Raw genomic sequence first — 16,644 nt, forward strand, 5'->3', positions numbered from 1 at the left:
ACCTACACGTTGGTGTTTTTTTTCTAGACAGTGTACTTCCAACATACATACTGTTGTACAGTATTGTAATGATGGCTATAAATGTCTTTACACTCATATTACCTATGTATCAAACAAAATAAGTGTAAACAAGCCATTTAAGATGTAAATGCATAATTTAGGTCAAGAAGAAGTACAACTTTTTACTAAATAGGTTGTATTCAACCGGGAAACAATGATTATTCAGCAATAGAGTAAGAAAGCAGACGACTGTAAAAAAATAAATAAATAAAAAATCTGTCAACATTTTGGTATTTGGTGTGCCCCGCCCGCTTTTACTCATGTTTTAACTGTGTATAAACGAATTAATGTTGTATTTTAACGTATCTCGTTTACTTGTTTTTATTCAACTCCATTTTTCTGTAAAGTGTCTGAGTATTTTGAAAAGCGCTATACAAATAAAATGTATTATTTTATTATTATTATTCTATACTGGCCACTAGGTGGCAGTAATGTTACTGTGCCACACTTGATTGCCTGAACAACAGGCTTTTATTGCAGGTTTGAATAATCCCTCATAAAAACACAGTAACCCACAAGATGAAAAGCTGAAAATCCACTCTGAGACCTCAATGTCCAGTCCGCCACTGACTCCACCAGGGAACATATTTCTAGCAACACACACAAACATGAGTCTTATTTATATCTCAAATTCCTTATCAACTCTTATTATGGCTACTATATTTGTTAATACAAGTGAAAAGGGTGCACCATTGCAAAGATGACAGGTCTTTTATTGGGTGGCAACAATATCTGAATATTTTCTGGGAAGCCGCTGCATGAGCCTTTTTTGTTTGCAATTGTTCTGTTTTCTAGGAAATCATGTTTTTTTTGTTTGTTTTTCCCTGACATCCTCCACCCTTTTTAGATGCATTGCTGTCACAGGTCACCATATCACCCTGCTCCAGCGAGGTGGCTTTGACGAGTCAATTTACCAAATGGTGTGTGGAAGCAGACACTGGTTCCATAAATAATAATATCTGTTCTCTGTGTTGGTGTAATATATCTGCAGGTGTTGTGACTTTCTTTAAGCAACTACACAATACCTATTGCATCGTGTTGGTGCTATTCTTTTTTTTTTTTTTTCGTCTAAAACCTTTGCCATACACAAAAATGACAACAAGTGGTTCATTTTTCAAAGAATCCAATCATCTGAAACACTGCTTTGAAAATGTCCATTCAATTCCAAGTTTACAAAATGTACACTCTATGCATATACTTATTATTTTGAAACTGGCAGAACAAGAGTAAAGCAAAGGAGGAGGTGGATGTAGATTACACACGTATTGTACGTATGTCTTCAGGCCTGCAGTGGAAGGCACTTGAGGTAAATTGATTAGCCTGTTCATTTTGCTTGATTATTCAGGGCCTGTTAGCACAGAACGAACATCATTTGTGGCTGATTATAGCCCTCCAAGGCAAAACCTTCTCCTGCAACACAGTGGATCTTGTACGGCTGCCAATTTCATCGCCAGTTGCCTGGATCTCTGCATGAAGTCGGATTTTGTTCGTGTATAGCACTGAGTTGAGAATTAGGATGGTCCTCTTTGCTATTTGAAATGTATGAGATTACCTGCTGTTCCTTAACATTTACAGGAAAGCATGCAGCGTCACTAGGTTCTGAGGACAGGGTGGGCTTAGCCCCCTGGAGATGCACAGGATATGAATGAACGTAAGAGACATTCAAAAAAATCCAAAAATCCAAAAAACAAATATAACTTTCCCACTTTTGGACAGATTTAGTAGAGATAGTCAATTGTTTTAGGCCACCATCAAATGTACACAAGTACACACAATCTACACTGCAAAACTGCTGCTCAAGCTCTGCAACCATTCTGTCCAGTAGTGATCAATTATATAATAATCATTATTATATTATTAATTAGCCTATTATTATTACTACTATCATCATTATTCTTCATCTGATTGTTACTACTACTACTAGTAGTAGTAGTAGGCTAGTATTAGCCTGCTTATTGGCTTGCTTATCAGCCTGCTTGTGCCCTATTATATGAAATTTGTCAGATATTTTTTTGTAAAAAAAAATAAAAAATAAAAATAAAAATAAAAAATAAAAAATAAAAAATAAAAAATAAAAAATTAAAAATAAAAAAAAAATAATAATAATAAAAAATACTAAATACTAAATACAAAATTAAAATTAAAAAATAATACAAAATTAAAAAATACATGAAAAATACAAAAATTTAGGGGTGCTGAAGCCTCCCTAAAATAGGCCTAATGACGCCACTGCAGCACGATTATTATTATTATTATTATTAGGAAAGAGTTTTGTGGACAATGGGCCAAAGAAAGAATCCATTGAAGTATTGGCAGACATCCTGATAACGATCAAATCATTAACTTCATTTTTCTATGAATAATGCATGAATAGTGATGACAAAATGTAGCTAAATGCCGATGGTGATCCACTGCTGTGTTGGTCAATATACCTTTACACAGTGGCTTGGGAACAGTCACAATGACATTTTCCTTGCGTGCAGTTCAGTCTGCACGCGCCCCAAGTTACACACGCACAACTTTAACTTTCTTTTTTTACAAATACGGTGCTTGAATGACAACAGTTTATTTAAATGGCTGTTAGGATGTTACACGCATTGCTCCAATCTCTCATTGGCAAAGATAGGGAAAAGGACAACACGAGGTCTCAGGTGGCACAGTAGCACACCTCAAGCCATATTATCCAGGCCCGCCAGCCCACCCTTGCTTCACAGTGGCCTTTCCCAGCCTGGTCAGCCGTTTCCATTTATCTGCAGGGATAACTATAAAAATCTGTCACGAGGCAGGGTGGGTTTTTTCTCTCAGCTCAGCTGGCAGATTGAGAGCCCCCTGTAATGCACAAGTCTGTTTTTATTATTCTTGCTGGGGGAACACTATTTCATCAAGTGCATGATTCCACAGAGGAGAGGAGATAGCCCGGGCCGGGCTATATTTCTTCCAATCAAACGTACCAAGGGGAAAAAATGAGCGGGTGCCATCAAATCCCAGAATAATGCTGCCAGATTTTATGTAAAAAGAAGGACTGATGGACAAATACAGGAAGGCAAGACAAGTTTAATGACGTGTGTTGAGGAGCTGAGATTGGAAAACTGACAGAGAAAAGCAGCCTCTTTGCCGGAATATAAATTGTTGTGCGCTGTAAAAAGGCTTTTATCTGGAGTGAATATGGGACGTAATACACAGGTCAGGGTTAAGTCATTTTCTCCGGCAAGTTAAGCGAATAATGAAGGCGAGCCCGCATGGAGAGGAGCACTGCTACTGCCAGTTTGTCTTCATTTATTATGCCAAATCTCATGATTTTGGCGTTGGCGCGGCGAGTGCTCTGGCGCGCACCGGTGGACGACATATCGCTTAATTTACACAAGGTAATGAAAGCAGGGAGCGGGAGGACAAAACAATTTACCTGCTGACATGGGAAGAAGTGATTTGCGAACATGGGGGGTGAGCATAGGAGCAGGCGATGGGCCAGAGTGGGTGGGGGCTGAGAAGAGGGAGAGGGGGGGGGGGGGGGAGGGTGGATGAGGGGAATGATGAAACAGACAGAGGGGACTCAAGTCTCTGCAGGTGATGATGAGGCGACGAGGTTTCAGTGAGGCGACGTAAACCCCCCCTCACCAAAAAACACACAATCAGGGGGCGAGACTGACCTCAAATCTGAAGAGCGTGCACTGACAAGGCCCTCGTCTTCAATTCTAATCACTTAACACAAAGCCACTTGTGTTGCAGAAGCCGACGGTCTGACTCCACAGCAGCAACAGGTATTCTTCTAACACAAAAGACCAAATCACTGACACCGGCCTCCTGTCTATTGCTGCCAGACCCTAACAGACATCACTGCACCATTACGGAAACCATGCATGTTTATTCTACTTGAATTTGTATCCAAACACGCCGCAATCAGAGATGACCAATCACACTAATATGGATGGCTGTTGTTCTAAAAATGTCCAATTGGCCATTCAACTGAAGGGTCAGTGTGTCCATGCTGACAATATGTGCGGCACTGTAATTTTCCAATCACTGAGATCAGACGAGCTGAGGCATTTTCTCTTGCAAGAGGCCAAACTCCATTCGTCTGCTTGCAGGAACAGAAAACGCCAGGAAGTAGTCTTTCTGGAGAAATGCCAAAAAGCAGATCTCTTGGAGTAGGTTTTGGTGTGGCGAGGGCAGAGATAACCAGCCGCCCCCCTCCCTCCTCCCCCGTTTCTACACTGACTCGTTGCCCGCTGAGGGTGCTTGGCTGTGGCCGTGATGAAGGGGGACACGTCTCAGCTCCAGATCCATGCTGTCATAGGGTTCTCGGCAGGACGAGACAGGGACAGGAAGTGTCACTCTCAGCAGGCTTGCTGTGCAAGCCTAGACTCTGCTGAATCCTCCAGCTGGAGTCTTCACAACAAATCAAACCCAGTAACACCAGCCCCTCCCCAAAACAGGCCCCCGCCACTGTCTGGAAGAATGTGTTAGCGCACACGTGCAAGCTCTTTACTGTACTCTTTCTCAATATCCGCCACCGTGCGCTTTTCTGATGTCTGCTAATGCGATGGCGTTGGCCTACGCTCTCCTGGCCGCACGAACTCTCTCTCTCCACACGCTGATTTCCCCTCGCAATGAGAGGTGACAGTGAACAGTGGAACTCGTCAGTGTGAATAACACACAGTCACGCTTGGTGAGACCCTCTGGTGGAGCACGACGCACAAACGGCGGCTCGAGGGCCCCGGCGGCTGGCATGCTGTCAGCCTCGCTGCGCGCCCTTCTATTATAGCTTAACCGGGGACAGATTGAGCAATCTGATGGGTTACGTTTGACATGTTTGCCGGTCTGACCCACCGGAGGGGCTGTGCAATGACTTTCCATAGTTCCACGGCGTAAGGAGACCGAAGTGCAGCTCTATAAAAGAATTCAATCATTATAAAGCACTATGTCTGATATATCTTTACAAATGCAGCTGTGCGGTCAGGTTCTTCGGTGATATTCTCTCAAGTCGAGCCGTGTCCTTCAGTGGCTCCTAATAAGAGCAGTCCATAACACAAGCAGTGGTCAGGCTTAATTTACCCACTTTCTCTGTCCACTGCCCCATCAGCATATAGTATCATATAACTGCTAATGGGCTAATGGAGGACGGAGGGGGGGGGGGCAAAGAAGACAGCGATAGATAGGGAAATGGAGCTAAGGTTCATCCAAACATTTAATAACTTATCCAATCTGGAGTGTTCGCCTCTTACTGGGCTAATTATACCATTTAACTGGCCTGGACAAGGGGGCCAGTGTGGACACTTCGTCTTACAATGTCATCACATAATTATGACTTATGCCAGTGCCGCCTAGCAAGCTGGATGAAGTCAGCTTGCCATAAATTTTAATGATCACCTAGACAATACTGGGGGGGGGTCTACTGTGTTAACGGGAAAAATGTGAATGGCACAAAAAAATAAAGAATAGAGGTGGAGTGCCCAGTTTGGAAAAAGGTGACTTTAAGCTGATGCTTCACTGTGCTACGTTCAGGTTCACCAAGAGGTATCATATGATCATATGATTTTTTTTTTTTTTACACATCTCATTGAGAAAGTCATTTTTTTATTGCTTTGAGCAGGAGAACTTCTGATAACTTTCAAGTAGGAAAAAAAAAGAAAGGGTCATAATGGTGAGAAAATAGATGGGGCAGAGTGAAAGGGACCGAGCGTCTGTAAAATGGCTAATTAGCTGTCTCTGATTGATCATTCAGGGATCACTCATTGGGAGCTCTGAGTCTCCTGGGTTTGAAGAGGTTTCTGGTGTGGCATAATTTTACATTTGTGGTGTAATTAAGAGATGTTCTATGACCTTTTGAGTTTGGAATTGGAGAATATTTAACTCTAGTTGGACTCTGCAATTGGGATTGAAAACAAAACAAACACTTTTTGAAGGAAACTAATAGGCCTGCAGTATTGATTGACAACCTGACGACCTGTTTGACAACTTAAATTCTAGTACTTGTCCATGAAATTGTATTCATTTCTTCCCAACAGTCTTATCTTAATTTAGTAGTGAGTCCCTTGACTGTCATGCTTCCAGTACATGTATGCGTTTTATATACATATATCTGCCCGGAGCTTTCAGAATCAAAACTGCGGGCCCATGTCACCTATACACTGTTAGCCCTCATGAGTCTGCTTTTATTTAAATCTAATTTCAGAGTCGGGCCAGCTAGCAGGATCACATGCATATCAAAATGATTCTGTTCTACTCCCGAACACTCAAAGTAACCAGTGCACTTGAATACATCGTCACATGAGTGTTTACGAGTAAGCGTTGTGATGTGTTTTATTCCATGTTGTATGTTTTGTTATGTTATGAGATAAATATTGATTCTACAGTGCTTCATGTAGTCTTTGAACTGATGTATTGGGAGATAACTGGGTTGTTGCTTCAGTAATGATGGTATTCATCCCATTGATGGTTTATATTATTGTGATGTGATAGTGGCGGTAATAAGAGGTGGGTTGGGGGCTTAATTCCCCACTGAAGGTTCAGGTAGGAAAAGCACAAAGATGATGTCTGTGTAGTTTCAGAAGGACCAAGCAATTGAATGACCTGTTAGCTGATTGATAATGCATGACACCAAAATGTTTTTGTTTCCACGCGGATATGACTTTAAGAGGAAGGCAGCAGGGGAGTAAATATCTTGTTTTTCCCTCTCTTCCGAAACCTGATTCTCTACAACTAAGTGGATTGAGAGGCGACTCACAGGTCAAGAGGTCTGTCTCCTCTGGAATCCCAACTGGGCGTGGGGGTGTGGTAGTGGTGGTGGGGGGTGGGCAGCATCCACATCATATTCCGCCCGTTCAGTCCGTGTTGTTCTGGCGGAGATCAAACATGAAAACAGAATCCCACAGCATCAGTCCATTCCTTCAGCAGCATTAGATGAGATTGAAAGTTGCCCGCACTCTTTCCTGTCAAATGAGCTGTCAGTCAAGTGTCAAGAGCCAGCCCCTTGTTCATCTGCTCTAATACATCACACTGCCTTTTATATGGATCAGTGTGAGTCGCTACACAAATGCCAGCGGCCCCCCCCCCCCCCCCCCACCACCACTACTGGGATGCGTGGTGATTGATAACATTTCACCAGCTGGTCCCGCCCGTGCCCATTTGTACACTCGGTTGCAGCGGGTCCCCGATTGCTGACATCCATAGTGGCCATCATTGCCTCCACAGAACAATGACATCAGCCTCGGAAAACAACAATTGGCTCGGACGTGTGCCAGCGGTGTGCGGCCCCCTCCCATTCATAAAGTGCAGCGTGACAGCAATTGACACCTCACTCGTCCGAGGGGGCGACAGTAGTAGTTTCGACAATAAAAGCAATTGGGGAAAAGAGCTCAGGTGCCACTTGGTATTAAAGATGTCAGCTATTAAATCACGTAGCCTGCTGCTGATAAATGTTTATTGCTCATTAGCATGTCAGCGAACCTTTAATGCCCTCGAAACAACCGCTGACTGCTGGTGCGGGATCACCGAGTAGGGAATCCTGAGGCTGTTTTGTGTAAAGTCATATGGGCATATTGGTCCAGTTAACGGCCACTTGGCACATAGACAGCTATCCATTGCCGTGTCAGCTTCACTAATCCAATTGAGGCAACCTGCTTGGCATGAGAGGGGCTCATCTGTCTTTACCCATTATTAATGGGTCCCATGGGGACCGGGGGGCCTTACAGTGGAGATACATATTTTTACAGTGTGAGGAAAATACTTTGCTACTTGTCGTCATTTTCTAAACTCATCATGTCAGTTGGGAATTCAGCCATCTTGATCATACCCTTACAATAAAAACCTTGGGAGAGCTTAGCATGATAATGTTCTAATCTTGGGATCTACTTTTCTATGCAATCATCAATAGAGTCCAACCGAACAATTAATTCATGCAATTTACTTCAGCATTCAAGTTCCTCTGCAGTGTAACCTTGTCCTAACATTGATTTCAGAACATTTTAATGTCTTTTTTTCTCTCACCTGGCAAAATAATCCCAGGAATGTCTCAGGTAGGTTGGCCCGGGGGCAGGTTCTGTAGCCACAGTCTAAGGAATGAGAGCATAAAATTCCCACACATTAGGAGATGGATAATTGGATTTCCTGTGTCCTGTACGGTGGGTGGTGTGCTTCTGCAGCTGTGACATTATCAAGGTAACGTAACCTGAAGGCTGTGGTGCAGCAGCACAGGCCCCGCAAGGCCTGTCCTCCGGTTCCACACTGCTGCCTGCTTGGCTATTCATCCTGTGGACCCTGCAAATGAAATTACGGGAGGAAGAGCAAAGGACATTCTTTGGGAATTAATCCCATTTATGCCTAAACCCACTCCAGATTTTTTTTATAGTGAGCCCCTCTTAAGATGTACGCCGCATTCACAATTAGACCAGGCCTTAAGGGGATTGGAGGAGGTACTGTGTGCGTTGGTTTGTTTGGCGACGCATTTGTGGACACAGACAGGAAACAGAATCAATGTTATTGTCAAATATCAAATGTCATTGAGAAACTTCTGCACCTGATCTCAAGATCAATGTCATTTGACTAAAGTGTATAAAAAGCTTCGCTGATATGAATTTTACAGTAAAAAAAGCATATAAATTAGGATTTGTAATAAATAATTGACATTGATCTAAAATCCTTAATATACAAGCTATTAAACCTACATGCACTAACTTTATATTAGCAGTAGTACTGTGCAGTAGTGTTGTGTTTAATAGGAGAGCTAATTATTAAGGTTTTACTGTAAGATTTTATATCTGCCACAATATTGACAAATAAATTAGAAGCATTTTAATAACCGCAATAACCGCTATGATTAACTACGTATCAGTGTTTTCACTTCCACTACAACAACACGTGTGCTATTTCTACTAGTATTTATTAATTTAATATTAAACAGGTTTTTAGTTTAATTAGTATTATATTTTGTTGGTGAAAAATATATTTATTTACATCACTGTCAAACCTATCGACCAAGTATTAATGTTATGTTCAATATGTTCAATATTTAAACTGTAAAAGTGAGATGTACTTCAATGTATCTATGTATGCTTGTTGGAAATAAACTAAATCATTATCATTACCCTAAAAGCTACTAGATGACCCTACAAAATAGTAAGTTAGCTCACATGATAGCATAAGGACATACTTAAAAATGGTCAAAATTATGGACTACAGGAGTGCCAACTAAAAGACTGATAAGTGTTTTAGCATTTTTTACCACATTTTTGTTTCAAATTTTCCAATTTCATCGAAATATTTCATATTTGAACAACATTTAACACAATGTCGCTCACCTCAGGTTCACAAAACAACACAACGGCCACCAATTAGCACTCCGATTGCACTCGCGATGCATTGCAGATAAACACTGCCCCCTTGTGGCAATGTTCATAAGGTAGTATGACCACTGTGTGTAAAAGCTAATTTCAACAAACAGACCACTGGCGCTCTGTTTTTAAACTTAAAGTCAACCTAGTGACTCTTCGAGTTCATTTATAAAGTTTAATACATATCGGATCCTCTGGTGTGACGCTGTTTGTATGGTCTTTGACGTGTTTTAGTGCTGAGATGTCATGAATTTGTCTGTATGCCAGGAATAGCTACACATATAATGCTCTCTGCATACTGCAATCTGAGTAAAAAACTCAAGTTAAACAGATATACCCTGACATATAGAGTAAAAGTATATGTTTACTCTTTGTTACTTTCTATAAAAAGTATATAAGTACAGTTTGTAAGTCTTCATCGTGCATTGCTTGTCCAAAACAATATTATGATAGTTGTCTGGTACAGTTCTCCAAGTAGTTTGTCCCTTCATTTCATCATATATATTTACTATACAGGTATGTATATATATATATATATACTATATTGTAAAATGGCTTAAAACTGTGTCATAATTAAAGACAAAAATGTGTGTTATTAGTAATTAGTGTAAACATTTCTGCAATTTCTTTCATTTTTGCTCTATTTCGCCCCATTTGTTCTGTTTTTTGCACAAAAAAACACAAAAAATAACACAAAAATGTGTGTTATTAGCAATTAGTGTAAACATTTCTGCAATTTCTCTTTCATTTTTGCTCAATTTCGTCCCATTTTTTCTGTTTTTTTCACAAAAAACACAAAAAATAACACAAAAATGTGTGTTATTCGCAATCAGTGTAAACATTTCTGCAATTTCTCTTTCATTTTTGCTCTATTTCGCCCCATTTTTTCTGTTTTTTGCATGTTTAATTAAATTTTCTATATTGTGCCACAGGCCACACTTTGTACACTCTTGTTTTATTTAGTACACTGCTATACAAATAATCATTTGCAGATGATTGTGATGTGTTGATTAAAATAATTGAGTAGATTTGATAAATTGGTCCATGTTTGGCCATATGTACACACAAATTATATATGGCACTGTCACAAACCTACACAGCTGGGACATATGACCCCATAACACACTCACACACACACACACACACACACTCTTCCAGTATTGAAGGGCTGGGATGATTAGAGCTACTTCACTGTCCTAATCAAGACCAAAGCAGGCCTCAGTTAAGGATGAGGATGTGAATACACACACACACACACACACACAAACACACACAGCGGCCTCGTCACACAGTCGCACAGCTCAGGCAGGTCCCCGCCATTATCCCGTCCTCTACCCTAAACACGCAGTTTTAATTTCAAAGCTCTGATTAGCTGATGATTGCATGACAGCCGCCGACGAGGTTCCCTTTTCGCCCGGCTCCCAGACTGCAACTCAATCATGCCCAATTAGCGGGTCCCCAAACACTCTCTCTTATTAGAGGACTCATAATCGACTCATTGTGTCCTGATTTGGCAAATAAATCACTCTGGAGGCTGCCGACTCCCCCTCGCCACCCCTCCGTCTTCTCTCTCTCTCCCAACCCTCACTCGTCTGTCTTTCCCTGCCCTCTCCCTCGTCTTTTTCCTTGTCCAGGGGTTCAGTGACAACGTTTTCAGGCGTGCTATTCATTGGAGCTGACAGTCTGAGCAACGTCGGACTCCCTTTTTTTTCTCTCTCTTCTCTCCAAAGAATGAAGAATAATTTAGCGGCTAAGTCAAGGCAGGCAGGCGGCATGTGGGTGTCCTTGTCCTACAAGGTTAAGAATGGATTCCATCGGAGCAAGAAAGGAGAGAATTAAAATAAATGATGGCCAGATATTTATTGTGAGTTTGTAGATGAGGCCAAGTCATTGTTGGGGGACTGGCAGGGCCCGGGCTCTCCTAATGGCTAATTCAATGTCACCCATATCTTCAATCATGATATGTTTACTTATACCCTATTTAAATGCATGCATTGCGTTCTTCAAATTAAATCAAGAAGAATATACAGTTAAGGTCAAAGTTATTCGCCCCTTTCACTAAATGCTGCAATGTTTGTAACGTTTTATATGGTAAACCATTCTTAAATGTCCCCATTTTGGTGTATTTTTGACTATAATATTCATATTCAAGATTGGTTTGGTCCAAATGATTAGCCCTCATAAATTTTGCGTTTTTGTCAATTAGCAACTCATTCATTCATTTTCTACCGCTTTTTCCTCACAAGGGTCGCGGGGGTGCTGGAGCCTACCCCAGCTGTCTTTGGGCAAGAGGCGGGGTACACCCTGGACTGGTCGCCAGCCAATCACAGGGCACATATGGACAAACAACCATTCACACTCACATTCATGCTAGGTTAATTTGGAGTCACCTAGCATGTTTTTGGAATGTGGGAGGAAACCGGAGTACCCAGAGAAAACCCACGCATACATGGGGAGAACATGCAAACTCCACACAGAGATGGCCGAGGGTGGAATTGAACCCTGGTCTCCTAGCTGTGAGGTCTGCGCGCTAACCACTAGACCGCCGTGCCACCCCCAATTAGCAATTAATTAATCTTATTTATGTGATTCTAAAAAGAAGGCTTAGTATCACTGGAGGGAGAAGGATGTATTGCCATTGCGAATTCTGTCAAAACTAAACCTGGGAATGGATTCCCAGCTTTCCAGAACTAGCTTCCATTGGACTTGATGGGCTGTTGATCATGATGGAATTCATGGCAATTGTAAAAAAAAAAAAAAAACTCGATTGAAGTTTGTCCCGGACAATCTGAAGTAAGGGGATGATCTTTGGTAGTCGTGTCTTTTGGTGTGATGAAACCAAACCGGAGGGCATATGGAGGTTGCATTTGTTTGGTAAAACAAGGGTGAGGCTCTAAAAAACTCTAAAAAAAATTACTGTTTCCGCAGTGAAACATGGTGATGGGAACTTAATACCAGGGGGTTGTTTTGCTGATTCAAATGAAAAAAAAAGCCTTCCAATAAGACAATGACACCAAAGTTGGTTTAGAAAGTTTTGAAGGACACCAAAAATCAAGGCTGTTAAGAGTCCAGGTCCCAGTCCTATCATGGATTATATGGAGAGAGCTCAAGGTTATAGGGTCTGTGGTGGGAGGGCAAGATATTTGGACACTCTGCAGACGTGCCAACTTAGTTTCAAACTACAATCCACCCACTCAGGACCCTACTGAGGACAAATGGTATAGAAAATGGATGTATGGAAGACATAATTCATAGACATATTGCATGTTCTATAATTGGATGGTGTGTTAAAGACTAGTTTTATGTATAATGACTCTTTTCGATTTTGTTTGTGTATGTGTGGAGTGTGGTCATTCGTGTCTGCTTACAGTTTAAAGAGCCTGGCCAGCTGGTCTGTGACGTCTGACGTGCCACTTGGTGGTCTACCGCTGTGAGACCCCCATGGCAGAGTGGTCGAGACCCACTAACTTTCCTTCCCAGGCAGGCTGCAGAGACCATGGTGGGCGCTCAGCAGATGGAGCCTCCGGTGATTCTCCTTTCCTGCAAAATAAAAAAAAAAGAGTGAGAGATAGGAATTAAGTGCCAGAGATGGGACCGGCCTCCACCCATCGCAGATGCCAGGAGAAGGCTGAGACTTTGGAGAGCCCCCGCCCCCTGCTGCGAGGGTGCAGTTGGAACAGGTGCAGTCTCATCTCCCCTCGTACCCTTTGTCAGCACCTCAGTGGTGGAGCCCGTGCTCTCTTCCTGTCCTCGCTCCTTCTCATTCACACACTTGAGAGGTGTTGTGGGACTACGTCCAGCCCCTCGTGCAAGCCAGACGTGAACCCGTCCATACATCCTCGTTTCCACATGCCAAAAAACACCCACCTATAGAGAAAAGTGTTCAAGCAAAAGTGAGAGCTGATGACCATTAAAGGTCAAATAGTGGCATTGCGTTGACCTCTACATCATCTCCAAGACACAAGGTCCATGCTGTATAGCAGCCAGGACCCTGCGTGATGGAAAGAGTTTACGACAGGCGGGCAGGAAGCAAGGCCCGACAGGCCACCTTGACATCTCCGTGCTCGCGGGACCTTGGTGGGCCCTGTCCCGTTGACCTCAGAGCCCCTCCCAGCCCCCTGGGCCAATTCTACCAGCTCTGAGTTATTATCATAATTTCCCAGAGAGTCATTGCAGGGCTTCCACAAGCAGAGAGGCATCTGTGTTTTACAGAATGTTTGCTGCTTTATTGCCTTGATGTCACTCCTAGGCCAGCACAAAGGGGCCCTCAATGATAAGAAAACCAGCCATGTGAAAAATGAAGGACCGGCCGTTCAGGACTGAGAGGTGAAAAGGGAAAATAATAAAATACAAGACGAATGTGGAGCTCCACTGTATTTCATGTTCAAACCTTTGTCTGCCTGCTTTTAAAGCCATAAGAGGAAGATTATAATAAATTCAGTTGATCACATGATAACAAAAGGAAACGTGGGGCTTATTTCCTGTCTTGAGGTCATTTTTCTTGTACAGTACAGGGTCATTCAAAGCTTAGTCTGAAACTTAGATCAATATACATGTACAGTACCTGACACTTAAAGGTCCCTGAAAGTACTGATTAGTACCTAATGAAATTGCCTGTCAAAAAATCATTTGTGTGTTAGAAACCCCTACACAGTACACTGAATATAATAATCCATCCATCCATCCATTTTCCTCCGCTTACCCGGGTCCGGGTCGCGGGGGCAGCAGTCTTAGTAGGGAAGCCCAGACTTCCCGGTCCCCGGCCACCTCCTCCAGCTCCACCGGGAGGACACCAAGGCGTTCCCAGGCCAGCTGTGAGACATAGTCCCTCCAGCGTGTCCTAGGTCTATGAATATAATAATAATAATAATAACAATACATTTTGACTGGCGACCAGTCCAGGGTGTACCCTGCCTCTCGCCCAAAGACAGCTGGAATAGGCTCCAGCACCCCCCGCGACCCTCGTGAGGAAAAAGCAGCGGAAAATGAATGAATGAATGAATAATACATTTTATTTGTATAGCGCTTTTCAAAATACTCAAAGACACTTTACAGAAGAATGGAGTTGAATAAAGCAAGTAAACAGAATAGAAGACACACCAACATACAACATTCATTGGTTAATACACAGAATATCTCTATAAACATGTATTTGCATGAATTCCTACTCAGAGGTCAGATCCTCCATTGTATTTATGTGCAAAAAGATGGCATCCTAAAGCATGATGCATTCTTATCTTTTTTAACCTGCTAATCATGCCTTCATGACAGACTGCTGCTTTGGCTGCTTCCAAGCGCCTGAGTGATGTAGCTGGCTGGGGTCACTGACAGGGAACCTGTGACCAGCACGTGGCCCCTGATGGAATGGAAGTGATGCTAATATTGCCAAAGCTTTAGCATGTCTGTCCTCACCCCTCACTCTGGAACTGAGGGGGCCCCTCGGCTATCGCTACATCTTCCCATTTTCTTTAATTACAGAACAGTGTATTGCATTTGGCTCATATAGAAGGCAGATATTGAGAGAAGATAGGATATATAAACATCTGTCAACACCACAGCATATTAAGGAGAAAACCAAGCATTATCGCTATTCTATCCTTCCAAATTAACGCTTAATATCAAAATACATGAGCAAGAAGCAAGCATGCCTATATTTTGTTGCTTTGGAGCCACAAGATATACTGTATTTGGATAACCTTATTTCAGCTAGATCAGGAGTCAGGTGAAGAAAAGAAAGACATTTATATTGTGAGGAGAAAGAAGTTTGGTCATTTAAGGTGACCATATTTTGAATACCAAAAAACAGGAGCCTCAGCCTGGTAATGATCTCAAATGATATCAAGTAGTATATTCAGAGATGCCTTAATTTGAATACATTTAAAAGCATACCTCCTCTGTAGAGATGGAAAACTGTTATGGTGGTCGCCCTATTCGGTTTACCTTCAAACATAACGAGTCATTTACAAAAGTTTTCCAGTCAAACCACGTGATGTGGATGAAACCAAGCATGATTTGGTTGAAGGGGGCGTGTACCGCGGGACCTCAGCTTTCAGGTTAACTAGAAGGTAAAAATTTGAACTTACAACAGTAATTGCTCAAAAATAAAACATATTAAATTATTAATATTATATCGTATGAATTACACTGCATAAAAAGGCGGAATTTTGAGTAGATATGAGTTGGTTTAGCCTTGGCTGTAGTTGGGTGACGTAGGAGATCATAGTGGCTCAATGGTGGTGTTAATTTGTGTCATCAAAACACGAAAAAACAAAGTCAAAGAAAGGGCCCAAAGATAAAGATATAAAAGTATGGCGCTGTAGCATCACTTTAAGTGCACCACATAAACACATAATGGAATGTATATGATCATATAAGCTAACGTTACATGGTAGCTAACTGCTGTTCATTTCTTTTGTGTAAATGTGGATTTAGGTAAAATGCAATTTAAGAGGAGCATGAGCTTGGGCGTCATTTAAGCCAGAACCGCTACCATATTTTGTAAACCAATGACCTAAACTATATAACCTTATTCAATGAGCTCTTACATTTAAGAAATAGTTCTCTTTAATATGGATTGGCACCATAATTGTATTAGCCCCATTATTTAAAAACATGGCCGATACACCAGAAACCGCCTAATACATAAACTCTCTGCAGAAAATTATAATGGGAGAGTGAGAGATGCTTCTGTGAGAAAGTTCCCACTTTTATATCTGATTTGAAACAGTCCCTTTGGATACTTTGAAAGAAATATTGGGCTACAGGTGCAGACACTGGGACAATGGGGGTGTTTCCAACAGTAACGGTTCCATTATTATAATGGAAATATGCCAGAAAAAAGAAACAAATGACACACTAAACCAATATGAGGCCTGCATCCTCACATGCTGATCCACATGGCCTCAGCCTCACTTCACCTACCGGTGACACCGTTCATCTGAAAGCTCCCGCCATAACCGTGACGCTCTGTAACAGCCGTCTCCCTCACAAGAAATATTGTTGCTTTGATGTGATTGAATTCACTGCACCCAGACAAGAGGAGGTCATTCCGAGTCCTGCCGCAGCATCCAAATACACTGTAGATAATAAGCAACACGGGGAGAATAAAGGAGAGCATCAGGATGAGGCAGCAGAGAGGTCACTTTGACAACCTGGAAGAGAGCACATGCCAAACAGCATCTCTGCATCCCCCACCCCGTCCCCCTATCCTCTGTCTCTCTATAATCCCCTCTCTGATCCACCAGTCATTGGAGGC

The 16,644-nt window shown here is 42.1% G+C and overlaps 1 protein-coding gene across 10 annotated transcripts in view; it reads right to left on the reverse strand.

The window, feature by feature from the left end:
* LOC131140587 (G patch domain-containing protein 2-like) overlaps positions 1-15,348 on the reverse strand; it is a 50,388-nt gene extending 35,040 nt beyond the window's left edge. For 5 of the 10 annotated variants that reach the window (XM_058091154.1, XM_058091156.1, XM_058091147.1 and 2 more), the window contains exons 1-5: positions 15,279-15,337; positions 13,094-13,256; positions 12,758-12,929; positions 8,047-8,111; positions 6,785-6,896 (exon numbers count right to left, since the gene is read on the reverse strand). In XM_058091154.1, the coding sequence (XP_057947137.1) occupies positions 6,785-6,870 (86 nt within the window). In that variant the 5' untranslated portion in view covers positions 6,871-6,896; positions 8,047-8,111; positions 12,758-12,929; positions 13,094-13,256; positions 15,279-15,337. Of the gene's footprint in view, positions 1-6,784; positions 6,897-8,046; positions 8,112-8,227; positions 8,317-9,356; positions 9,527-12,757; positions 12,930-13,093; positions 13,257-14,091; positions 14,184-15,185; positions 15,203-15,278 lie in introns of those variants that run through there. The other 5 variants (XM_058091151.1, XM_058091149.1, XM_058091148.1 and 2 more) reach the window with 5 other exon arrangements.
* Between the last annotated feature and the right edge of the window lie 1,296 nt (positions 15,349-16,644).

This window comes from Doryrhamphus excisus, chromosome 13 (assembly GCF_030265055.1).
Source record: "Doryrhamphus excisus isolate RoL2022-K1 chromosome 13, RoL_Dexc_1.0, whole genome shotgun sequence".
Classification (NCBI taxonomy): Eukaryota; Metazoa; Chordata; class Actinopteri; order Syngnathiformes; family Syngnathidae; genus Doryrhamphus; species Doryrhamphus excisus.